Here is a 12,916-nt window from a genome sequence, read left to right on the forward strand (position 1 = left end):
AAGCGTGCAGGTAACACCTTCAGTGCGTTGCTTTTGCGCACAACTTTCCTCTCTCCTGTTGCCCTGTCTGCCGCCTGACTACCAATTTAACCCTCTACTAACTTAACTTCTTCTCGCTGCTGTTGCTGTTACTGCTGCTGCTGCTGCTTCTTCTGCAGCCACGAGTAGTGCCCTTGGCATGCAATTTTCTTCCAGGGACCGGACCACCCGTGTGTATGCCTCAGGGTCTTACCAGAATCTCGTACACACTCTCTAACTGAAAACGCAAATCAATGTAGCCCTGGGGCCATCAATGTATTTGAAAGCTGTCCAAATGGCAGCAGTTCCAGCGCCTTAGTTAGCTTAGTTAGCTGCTCATGTTAATTCATATAAATGCTAATGTCTTATGACCGCCTAACACGCAAACTCATATTTTTCTGCCATTTTACTACGCTGAATTATAATTTTTAATAAAATATTTGAGGCGCAACCGTTAATTAGCGAATTTATTTGACCATCGTTCGCGCCCCTCCCGCCTTGTCAACTAATACTTCGTGGACATTTTCAGCTCGAAGCCATTTTCGCAATATATCTTAGACATGTTTTAAAATGCCGCAACTAGCGGTGAGAAGCGACGACCACCGACCACATGGTTAACATATAGTATTTACTCTACAGTGGCGGCAAATGGAATCGAAACAGTGCTAGGAATTATTGGTTAAAAACCGAGAGGAATAGTTGAAAAGTTGCGTGAAAGGCTGCCTTTAAAGTGAATCTAAAGTAAATGAAAATATATTTAAAATGTTTCAAGTATGAGCTACCTTTAAGAATTTAAAAAATGAAGAATTCAAAATGATAATATTCCTTTTATAAAACTAAATAAAATTTTTACTAAAATATGTATGTATCTTAAGTTTAAAAGTAGAAATAGCGAGGCAAGTTTGGAAAAAAATCGATCCTTTATGTTGGGCAGCTGATTTTGATATTCAGAATTGTAATATAATGTCGCAGACAAGAGAATGGATTGGAAATTAACGAAAAATTTCGGAGAGAAACATAATCCATACCTATAATTTGACGAGTCACAAGGCGATCATACATACAAAAATTCTTCGATCGAGATGAGTAACGAATCAGGATTTTATAATCCATTGGGATAGATTATGTATTTTTTATGTAAATCAGCAATACAATCGGAAACTGTCAGCGTTTTCCACCACCCTTGTCATTGGCCGCCAAAAGGTGGCGCGTTTGTTGTCCTGACGCAATTAGTACACTGATAAAAAAAAACACGGAAATATCAATATTTACAAAAAGATTTAACTTTTTTTTAACATCGATTTTGCACCATCGTGTGTTTTAGTAAATATGAAGTGTGCACACTTAAATTTTAAATTTAAATATTAAAATATTAAATTAAAAGTGTGGCGATATTAAATCACAAGTGTGGAGATGTGGGTTTGGTTTACGCCAAAGGCTTATTTTTTATTTTTATAAAATATATCTATAGTTTAAAATATATTAGTCCACCGAATTCTACAATCTGCTAAAATTTAAGCTCAATGAGAACAAACGCTTTCAATTTTCTGCATGACGGATAAACGAATATTAAATTTTTATTTAGTCGGGTTTTAAATATTTTAAAAACCCATTCTGTTGTCTCCCTAAATGTCGCCTGATGGGCCTCTCGGCATTTGTTTGATATTTTTTGGCATATATTTGTTTCGTCCACATTCTGATGGTCACTACTGTATTCAATGTGGTAGCTAACATTTATTATGTATCGTACATACTTGTATATGGTTGCTAGAATTTTTGCGCCTGTAGTCAATTTTTAGATTTTTTTGCTCGTTTGAGGAATTTTAGTTAAAGTATGTCTGTCTGTATGTGTGAGTGTGTATCTAACGCCTCGTCGACGACGTCGTTTTAATGTCATTAACAAATTTATTTGAAACTGTGCGCTGCTATTAATCATTTGAAATAAATTGCTGATGGATGTATGTATGTATGTACTCGTATGTATATATTGTTATTGTATTTGTCTATAGGATTTTCTTTTTGTTTGCTTGATTTATGTTTAAATGTGCAGCGTGTGGATTTTTGCTTGGGTTTTTATTGAGTGGCTGCGACTTGTTGCGATCCCAAGATTTTTACAATGTTACGATATGGCGATACAACGTTAAGGGGATTGCTTATGACGCCTCTGGCTTTCTAAGTATTTAGCATTTAAAACGAATGAAAATGCAATAAACGATCCGAATTAGGGATTTTTTTGTTCGAATCATTAGGCTGACATTCTAATACTAGATAGATGCCTCATTGCTAAAGTGCTGAAATCAGTTTTTTAATGTTATTTTTCTAAACAATTTTTATGAATTTAACTCATGGATAAGTACATATTTATCAATTTATAAACACTTATTCTGATTATCACTTATCATATTCTATTATTATTATTAATTATATTTTATTGATAACATTATTTCGGATTACGAGAATTTTTCAAAGGTCATTTAAATAGAAAATGCTCTTTAGACGTGAGTTTTAGTTTGTTTAACCATCCGCCCACAAATGCGTGTTTATACTCTGTACATAAAATGTGATTAATTTTCTTAATTTATTTAATTTCAGTAATTATTATATGTAGCTTCTCCACTTGGTTTTTATGAGATTTTTAATTATTCTGCGGTATTACAACAATATTTATACAATATTCAAACAGTATTTCAAAAATTTATGATCGTCTAAGCCCTTATACTAATTTGTGCAACAAATATATGCTTAACTGATAAGTCTAAGAAAATTAAGGCAAACTGAAGGCGTTAAAACACACTTTCAACTTTTAAATAATCTTAATGATTAAATGCATTTTTACTGAATGGATCTGAGATATGTGTTTTTGACTGAGGACTAAGGATATTGGATCAAAATACAACATTGGTGTTTCGCCTACGATCCTACGAAAATAAGCGGAAATCTCCTGCCACCCACACATCAACCAGAACCGATAAACGTGAAGTCAGTGTTGATTTGTTTCTACGATTTCAAGGGAATTATTCTACAAGAACGGTCTTTACAGCGTTTGGTGCAGCGTCACGAATATTGTGAAGAATGAATATAATTTAATGAATCGACACTTTGAACTGATTTTTTGACAAGAAATATAATGGGAGCTATCCACTATTCTCCAAATTCGCCTAAATTGGCCAGCGTTTATGGATCGCTGAAATCGAACGGCATGTAATTACCACCATTCTGAAAGATTTGCTGGCCAATCTATGCCGCGTTGTAATTTCTAAATAGTCCTGCATGCCATAGGATGCACCTTTTGTGGTTTGTTAGCAACTTGCTCTGCCTATGGAGAAGGCAAGCCTAATAAATATTAGTACTACAAATTTAAAACCATTTTTGCTGAGCGAACGCTGTCACTTATATTTTAAGTTAACATTTTATTCTATCATTTGAAATCCCCCGAATCATTGTTTTGGAATACAATGCATGAAAACCGAATCGAATTAGTTATTGTAAAACGGTGCTGGTGTTGTTCATTGCGCACGGCCTGCTTGATTATCGGGGTATATTTACTAATAAGTACAATTGTACGTGGAGTTTATATTTTATTCCAATCCATCGATGGACACGAAGGCATTAGCATATTAAATATTGCTACAATTATTGTTATAATTATAACAATACTGTTAATAATCGCTTTCATTTTATCCGTTTCCTCGGTAAGAACATATCTTTTATCTTTATTTGCTTATATCTTGTTTAACGAGTCCATTTATTTTCAATTATAGGACCGTCGCAGTGTCGCCTTAATTTTGATGGCAGTAATAATAGGTTCAATGATCTTGTTAATGGCTGTCTATTATATGTCGATACACCAGCGTAAGCAAATAATTACGTGGGATATAGTCCTTCTCGTTTTATTGTTTTTCGGTTCGTATAAACATAACTATGCGTAATGATCCCAAAATTTTCACTTCAATTCAACTTTAGAGATTTTCATAAATTTTTCCGTGGTAACTTCATTTAAAAGAGAACACGAAGCAGTAACATAAATATATATAGCAGAGAAGGCTATACAGTTTAAGCCCATATTCAAGTATACATGGAAGAATAAAGTTTGACATTATACTATGTACAAGATTTATAATATCTTAATAAACATACTCATACTAACAAATGATTAAAGCGAATCCATATTTATAATAACAAATGAAAACAGTGTTTTCGCAGCGAACGCTGTCATTTCTGTTTTAATAGTAATATTATTTGTTTATGAACAAGTAGATGTTTGACGCTCTCTTTTGATATCCTCATTTAATGTTTTTGGAACATTGTTCGCAAATTTCGGCAGATTGAACTTAAAGCCATGTTTGTTATCGGAAGTTGTTGCTGTTGTTCCCTACGGACGGGCTGCATCATTATCGGTTTTGTTTTATTAATATTGACTATATCAAGTATAACATATAATGCATTAGACAACTCAGATGCTGACGGGAGCCGGGGTGCATTCGGAATTCTTTCAATTATTCTCGCAGTTATAACAATAATAGTGATAATCGGTTTCATAGTATGCGTATTTGCGGTAAGAACAAACATACCTCATATGATTATAAGAATCTTGGATTAAAACTCGTCGATTTATTTTTCAATTGTAGGAATATCGCAGCCTCGCCCTTCTTTTGATGATTGCATTTATAGGAATACAAGTAATATCGACGGTGATATATATTTTTAGTGTTACAATAACATGGATGCTAATTATATCGACTGTGATTTTGTTCGGTTTGTATAAAAAATGATAGTTATGTGTAATTAATTATTGATTTAAACGCAATTTTAGTGATCTTTTTATATTTTTTATTGGTGGTTTATTCATATGCATACGAAGAAGAAGAGTACGATGCATAGTAACCATGGACAAATGAACAATAGTACAAATTATTCCACGTATTCAAAATTGCAAAATGGTGTATGGTCAGATATATTATATAATAACAAATGAAAACATTGTTTTCTCAGCGAACGCTGTCATTTCTGTTTTATTCGTAATATTATTTGTTTATGAACAAGTAGATGTTATACGTATATGCTCTATTGATATCCTCATTTAATAGTTTTGGAACAGTGTTCGCAAAAAGTTTAAATTTAAAGCCATGTTTGCTATCGTAGGTTGTTCCTGTTGGTCATTACGGACGGACTGCATCATTATCGGGTTCTTTTTATTAGTAACCAATATTGCAATTACAGGATATCGTTTAGCATCCAAATCCAAAACTGACGGCAGCTTTGGTACATTCGATATTCTTCAAATAATTCTTATAATTATAGTTGTAATAGTGCTAATTGGTTTCCTAGCATGCGTATTTGCGGTAAGAACATACATATCTTTTATGATTATGAGAATCTTGGATTAAAACTCGTCCTTTTATTGTTCAATTGTAGGACTATCGAAACCTCGCCCTTCTTTTGATGATTGTATTTCTAGGATTAACTTTAATATCGACGGTAATCTATTTTTGTAGTGCTACATTAAAATGGGACGTAATTATAGGGACTGTGGTTTTGTTCGGTTTGTATAAATTATAGTTACGTGTAATTAATACTATGTTGATTTCAATTTAATTTTAGTTATCTATTGTTATTTTTTGTTCGTGGTATATTCATATGCATATGAAGAGGAAGAATACGAAGCACAGTAACCATGGACATATATAAAAACAAGTAAAAAAGCTGAAGTCGGTGGACCGACTTTGAAATTCTCTGTACATATGTTTAGAATATTTATAGAAATTAAAAAAGTAAGAGAATTAAAAAAACAAAGATTTGATAGATTTTACAGGGTGTATAATTCCACATATACAAAGCAATTGCGTCTATGTGAGTGTATGTATGTATATGCTCGTATATTCGTGTCTGTGTAAGCATGTTCGCAGTCAACCAAAGCACCAGCATCAACAACAGACGCTGTAGCAGCAAATATATTTATGGCTATAACGTCTTGTTAAATCGGTCTATGATTACGAATATGGACAAAAGGCATACGGACACATAATTACTAACTGGGGGTATTTGCAAAATTTGAGTTCGAAATTCCAAGAATTACGGGAGTTAGAGAAAATCGCGATTTGCGGTGGAGAGGGGGGAGGGAGGGAAATTCCAAATACAAATTTTTTGCGTATTCACATAAGCCATCTTTGACTAAAATTTGGTGTCCCTATCTTATAGTCTCCGAGATATAGGCGATTATACAAATGGAAAATCGGGGAAGTGGGGGGAAAATAAAAAAAATAAAACAAACTTGCACAGCGTACACTCATAACCCATCTTTGTGCTAAGTTTGGTGTCTCTAGCTCTTATAGTCTCTGAGATCCAGGCGTTCATATGGACGGACAGACTGACAGACGGACGGACAGACAGACAGGTAGGGCTAGATCGACTCGTCTCGTAATGTTGATCAAGAATATACACACTTTGTGGGGTCTGCCACGCCTCCTTCTGCCTGTCACATTTTCAGCTCCCGCAAACCTAATATACTCTTGTACATTTAATGTACATATGACTGAGATGGGTAGCCAAACCCCTAGCTGTAATGGCTGAAAAGTTTTGGATGTTTGTAATAATAATATTAATTCTTTTTTCGATGCTAGTGATATGGGGGTTGCTTTGCCTCTTTCTACAATTTCAGTTATTTTAAAGTCATCCTTTGGCAACAGGGAATGGTGGGGTTTTCCAGGAAACAAAAATTAGATTTATATTTAAGGTATTTTAAGTTTGCTAGCTAACTAATCGAACTTCTGCGATAGAGCTTTAATTCTAAGAGTTTTGCTATCCAAGAAATGTAATATGGGATATACAGGTATTGGTTGTAAAGAAGCAGACAAAATAACTACGGTTTAACTTGACAATCCAAAGGCCGTTAACACATAGAAGTATTAGTTAGGAGCACAAATTAGAGTACTTTTTAGAAACTCACTCGTTAAGGTGAACCAAATGTTGGTTATCGATTTAACTTTTGATGCAGGCATATCTTTTTTGCCTTTAATGCAATTTCTGTTTTCAAGCTGATTGTCGATTTATTGTGATTTGTTTTGAAGTGATTGCATGATTTAATGGCTGGTTTTGTTGTTGCTGCTGTTGCTGTTGACGTGACTGCAAAATTGCATTCTAACGATGTTGGTTAAAGCCCATTTACATGGTTGTTAGCATTATTGTTCGTCACAATTCTTAATAATTATTGTAATTTGTGTCTAATACTTTGCTTTGGGTGTCAAAAATGAATTGCTGGGTCCTCTGCCGACAACATACTTGTACCGTTTGTCTGACTGCCAGAGTGGCAGTGCTTTCTTGGCTGGGGTGCCACCAAACGGTGGGTTTGCTTTGAGTGACTAAAGCAGATTAAGTATACGTCTAGTTGAACTAATTAGTTGTGGCAGCAACAGCAATCTCTCCACCCCGCTCTCATGGCCCATGGCTTTCGGCCCGCATCTCTTGAAATGTTTACACTGCTATCTGTCAAATCAACTGTCAACTGAAAAGTGATGTTGTTGTTGTGCGTTTTGTGGTTCACGCTCTGCTGCCACGCACAGCAACAACAGCAACAACAAGAACTTTGCTGCCGCCGCTGCCTTTTGTCAAGTGGGAAAAGTTTTTGTAATTAAATTGTAATTAGGGATGCATCCGTTGCTGTTTGCTGTTGCTCTCGTTGTTGCTGTTGTTGTTGTTGTTGTTCTTGCTGTTTGTCTTGTGCGTCTGTGCGTTCAATAATAATGTGGTCTGTCTGTCTGTCCGTCTGTATGTTTCTCTGTCTGCCTGTCTGTGCCAATTGTCTTTGCGTTTTATCAACCAGCAGGCTAGAGCCTTAACATGAAAACGTTGTCAGTCTTTCCCCCCCCTTCCTCCCTAGCTCCCTTGTAACTCCCTTTAGGCTCGTGTTCATGCCCTCATCGGGCCATTATTATTTTTAACTTGCGCTCATAATTGACAAGCTTTAACTATCCGAGCGAGCGAGCGCGCTCCATTGTTACAATCGTTACAGCCATTTTCATTGTAATTATTTTTTATGTTGCCGCTTTTTAGTTTAGTTTTCCCACTCTCTCTCCCTTTCATTCGCACTCTCTCTCACTCTCTCTCTCGTTCGTTCTCTGTCGCTTGTGGGCTTATCTCTTGCAATCGGCGTTATATGTTATTAACTTTTAACTTTAACTTTACTCTGACAACGATTTTTTTCTTTTTTTTTTGTTTTGGTTTTATTTTTAGTTTCGTTTTGTTTTTTGCAATTATTATTCGAAGCGTGCGAAAGGCGGAAGTGCTTAAAGGCGACGCAATTCATGGGTCTTGCAATTTACTGAACAGCCGGCCTGGCCTTTTGATCAATTTCTAATTAACAACAAAGCAGTCTCAGAGTCAGCTCCACAAATTGCCCCGCACAACTTTATTAATGGCAAATTGTTTGCACACCCAGCCTAATGGACATTCGCATTAGGCCAAGATGAAAACCGGATGCTCTCTCCCTCGCTCTCTTTCTCTCTCCATCTGCGCTTGGGAACAGAAATAAAAACAATTTCGCAAAACGTGCGCGCCATCAATGGCGCTTAAATATTTGCTGCTGACCCAAAAGCCTGCCAATATAGAACAGCCAATAAAATTGTAGTCGTGTCTCGACACAAATCGAACTGGTTCGAATTATCAGAAGAAACTTTATTCCTAAGCTACAAAGCGAAGGCTAGAAAGATTTCTTGTCTGTTCTTTGTTTGTTTACCAGCTTGTTTTGTATTTTCTATTTATTAAGAGGTTCATCTTTGTTTATCCTTCCATTAGAATTGATTAATTCTTTCTTGCTTTATTTTATAGCAAAAATTTCTGAACAGCAGTTTTGTTTACTGTTGTATTATTATTACGGATTTGAACAAACTTGTCGGAAGAGAGCGGAAGTTATTATCGATAGTTTAAAAATCAAACTTTCAAATAGTTGTTGTAAAATGTCTTAAATTTGTTTCGTCTTTAAAATACCTGTTATGTGAAGTTTTTAACCAAACTATTAACTATTTTTCACTAAAGTTGGCCAAAATCAATCGATCTAGTTCCCCGCATTGAACCACACTGCACAGCGCCACAACAAATGCAATAAACGTAATCACTTGCTGGCCATTTCCGACAGTGGCAGTAGCAGTAGCAGTGGCAGCTAAGCAACTTATTAGATGCAGACGCTCTCGATAGCTGGTTGTGGCAATCAGAGCAGCGTTGGGGCTCATCATGCCACATAATGCGGCGAGCTGTACGTGCTGCGCGTAAATTCAATTTCAGCCAAACAGTAGCCGCTTTTGGGAACTCACACGAATCGCTGCTTCAGCGACTGCCACTGACAATCTAAGGTCTTGCCGGCTTAACGAGAAATCAACGCCGCCGATCAACGGGCCACGCTGATATTTGCCGCGCTAAGCAAATTATGCCGAACGATACGCATGCGCCAAAGCGATCAGCGATCACCGGCCAGAGATGAGTTGGAACAGACGCAATCAAAACGGCACGGATGACGAAGACGACGACGACGACGACGATGTTGATGGTGAGAAGCAGGCTGTGGTAATGGTAATGGTCGAAATTGATTAAGCCACCGCGGGCAACTGACCTTACTACTGTTTTTACGCTTTAAGCAGAATCTCATCAAGACGTAATGACAACAATTGATCAATCGATCCAGCGCACACTGGGCTGGCAAACAACAGAAGTTCGAACAAAACTCAGACTTGTTTACAAGTACAAGGTACTAGGTACAAAAGCTGATACATGGAATACAAAACTTTTAGGAATTAAGAAAATAGCTGCCTAGAAATGTATATCTAGTGGAAAGGCAAATAATATTCCCCCACCGGGTCGGAGGCGTTAATTAGATATTATTGTAATTGATTAGATTTCTCCTTCTCTGGATTTTCTAGCTTATAGCTAGCTTTTCATTATTTTTATTTTTTTCCTCCTATGTTGACAGTCATATGTGTGTTGATATAAATAAATAAATAACAGCTATGCTATGAATACCAAACTCATCTCCTTTGAGAGTTATTTTATTTTAAAATCGATTATAATGTTTAACCGAATAAAACTTGTTTCTTATTCTTTTGTATTTTTCTAACAAATTTAAATACCAAATACAATCAAAATACAATGAAAACGTTTTTCAAAAACAATCAGGAAGAAGTTCCTTAACATCGCAAGTAAGGATTCGTTTGAACATTTTACTTAGTCTTTGACTGATCTTTTTTATTATTTTTGCGTATCCTACTGCTGCTCCCTGTGCCTTGTCCTTATCTTTCCAACTTGGCTTCTCCCTAATAATGAGCTATAATACGTAAAGGAATTCTGAATTTTCTCAAATTTTAAGTATTTAAGAGGCACCCTATTACTCATTATTTATCTTAGAAATTATACAGCTATGAACGTGTATATCCATTCAAAAAAGCTACCCCATTTCATGATTTAAAGCTATTTCCTTGTAAATTAGCTTTTCGTATTTAAACTTAATTGAAACTTCCTCAGCCCAGTGTGCGGCAGTTTTCCTATATAGATTATGATGTGAGAGAGCTAATGGTAATGATGATGATCGCTCTTGATGATCAGATTCATATTCAGTTCAGAATGCTGCTGACGAGAAATTGTGCAGTGAGCTTGTTGTTATTGTTGTTGCTTTTGTGGTTACCCAACAACTAAATTATATTAAAATATAATTCAGTTCAGAACCGAACAATTTGAATGCGTAACGAGGGAGCAAAATTAAAACCCATTGTTTGTACCAAAACAAAAAACAAAACTGATATATCAAGTGAAGGAAAAAACAGCCTAAGAAGCTTTAAAGCTAATTTATAGATTTCGGAGAATTTATTCTGGTTTGAGTTTTATTTTATATTCCCCGAAGATTTGTATGCTAAGCAGTTAGATAAACAAAATCTACAGATAAACCAACTATAATTTTGCAATGCTCCAAAAATATCTTCAAATTTATAAAGAGAATTTTAATTACAAAATGTACATTTTCATATAATCTTTGATGAAAAACAATCATTTTGAAGCATGTCTAATGGAGTTCCTAACTAAGTTTCATAAGCTCATAAAACCTTCAACTTTAAGCTTATTAAAATGAATTTCATTATAAATTATAATTGTATAAAGATTATGAATTTTAATAATTAAATTATAAATACTTCGATGCAAAATTAGAACATGTGTAATAGAGTTTATTTCATTAATTCGTAAATTTTATTGAGTGTCGATTCTTCACACATCGGCCCGTTTATCACAAAATAAGCATTTTAAAATAAATAAATATTTGCCAAAATATTTGAAGTAAATTAACGAATGTATTTCCATTGAGGATACACAACTGTCTCTTAGACACTGAGAGGAATAGAAATATAGGTCATTTGATAAGGGAAGAGAGCTGTACTCTTAATACTTATTAACAGACAGATTAGACACCAAAAATAGGTGTGCATTAAATTCTAAATTTTAGCCACCATCAATTGCTTATTATCCATAGAACAAAATATTACAAAATAAATAAATAAACAATATTGTATAGAAAAATACTTGTAGATATAAATATTTCATTAATTTTAAAAAGAAAAGAAGAAGGTATTTTCTTCATAATTTCAACAATATAGTATTCATACTCTGAAGAAAGAATGATTGAAGGATGCAGAAAAGTTGTTGTTAATGATTGCATATTAATAGGTAATTAGGGATCCACTTACCTTGCTCTTCATCAAAATTTTTGGTGGACAGCTGAAAGAGGGCATCCAGCGGTGTATCACTAGCCGCAGGATTTGACGAATTCCCATTTCCAATTGTGTTCGAATGCTTTCGCTTGTCCTCCTCAACGCTAACCGTCTCTGTCACAGCCGTGGGCTCTGTGGTGGAGCAGCAATCGGTGCTGCCATTGCTGCTGCTGGAGCGCTGGGAACGCTCAGAGCCGTCCTCGGAGGGTATTATGGCGGGATCCATGCTCATTTGGCGCAGCATTTGCGCCTGCGCCTGAAAGTGTTCCTGCAGCTGCCGCTGATAGTCCCAGGCCAGACGCTGCTCATAGCTGTGCAGGAGAGCGGGCGAGAGGAAGGGATGCAGAGTGGGTACGGCGCCACGAGTGGCAGCATCCCAGAGCAGAGTAGGGGCTGGTGCGATCAGTGGTGGCGCCAACTTGGCTCCATGGTTGGGGGCAGCCAGACGCTCGCTAAGCAAACTGGATGCAGGTATGGTTGCTGGTGAAGGTCTGTCATCGGGCCGTCCTAGAATGTCCGCAATGCTAAAGCTTTTGATGCGTTCACCTGCCTGAGATTTGTTGCACTTGGCCGCTGCGGCCTGTTGCTGAAGGGGCGTGGGGGTGCGGAGAAGACGCAAACGTTTCAGATTTAGCGTGCGTTGCATGCTCGTCGGTGGCGGACTGGGCGAGCCTACAGAGATCTCCGAAATGGCGGGACTGCTGCAGCTGCGGATGGTTGTTGTTGTTGTTGCTGTTGTAGCCGGACTAAGCGAACGCTGCGGCATATTGTTGTTGCTAGCAATGCGATGCACAAAGAACATTTGTTGTTTGTTGCTGCTGTATTTTAATTGAATTTGCACAACATTTAGTGGCGGGCAACTATTGCTATTGTTAATAACACATTTCATTCACTTTCGCAAAAAACGCGTCGGCAAAAACGTCATCGCGAACCCACAAGCAATTCGACAATCGACAATCGGCCTATCGAGCAACAACGTGCAACATTACTGCACAAAAACACGCGCAGCACTCGTTGCGCTCTCGAATGTTTCAGGTTTGCTGAGCTCTTGGCCGGCCCGAAAAAAATGGCTCGTGGCTGTTGGTTTTCTCATTCGCTCGCTCTCTTTCAATTTAACTCTCCCACTGTGTGTTTTTGCGTGTGCGTGTGTGTGTGCA

General features: G+C 36.6%; 1 protein-coding gene and 2 long non-coding RNA genes across 3 annotated transcripts in view; 2 read left to right on the forward strand and 1 right to left on the reverse strand.

Moving 5' to 3' along the window:
- The window catches only part of LOC115623877 (homeobox protein DLL-3), a gene marked incomplete at its 3' end in the record, with an annotated part of 46,072 nt that extends 33,511 nt beyond the window's left edge, over positions 1-12,561 (reverse strand). Inside the window, exon 1 of the mRNA XM_030518426.1 lies at positions 11,736-12,561. Coding sequence (XP_030374286.1) covers positions 11,736-12,561 — 826 coding nt within the window. The remainder of the gene's footprint in view (positions 1-11,735) is intronic.
- LOC115623993 lies at positions 4,260-5,014 on the forward strand. Its single transcript, XR_003995431.1, has 3 exons — positions 4,260-4,573; positions 4,647-4,773; positions 4,832-5,014. It is a non-coding gene; the product is annotated as an uncharacterized LOC115623993 (long non-coding RNA).
- Positions 5,126-5,822, forward strand: LOC115623994. The gene is made up of 3 exons (XR_003995432.1): positions 5,126-5,360; positions 5,434-5,560; positions 5,620-5,822. It is a non-coding gene; the product is annotated as an uncharacterized LOC115623994 (long non-coding RNA).
- Positions 12,562-12,916: the final 355 nt, after the last annotated feature.

Source organism: Scaptodrosophila lebanonensis, unplaced genomic scaffold (assembly GCF_003285725.1).
Source record: "Scaptodrosophila lebanonensis strain 11010-0011.00,11010-0021.00 unplaced genomic scaffold, SlebRS2 tig00000053-arrow-pilon, whole genome shotgun sequence".
Lineage (NCBI taxonomy): Eukaryota > Metazoa > Arthropoda > Insecta > Diptera > Drosophilidae > Scaptodrosophila > Scaptodrosophila lebanonensis.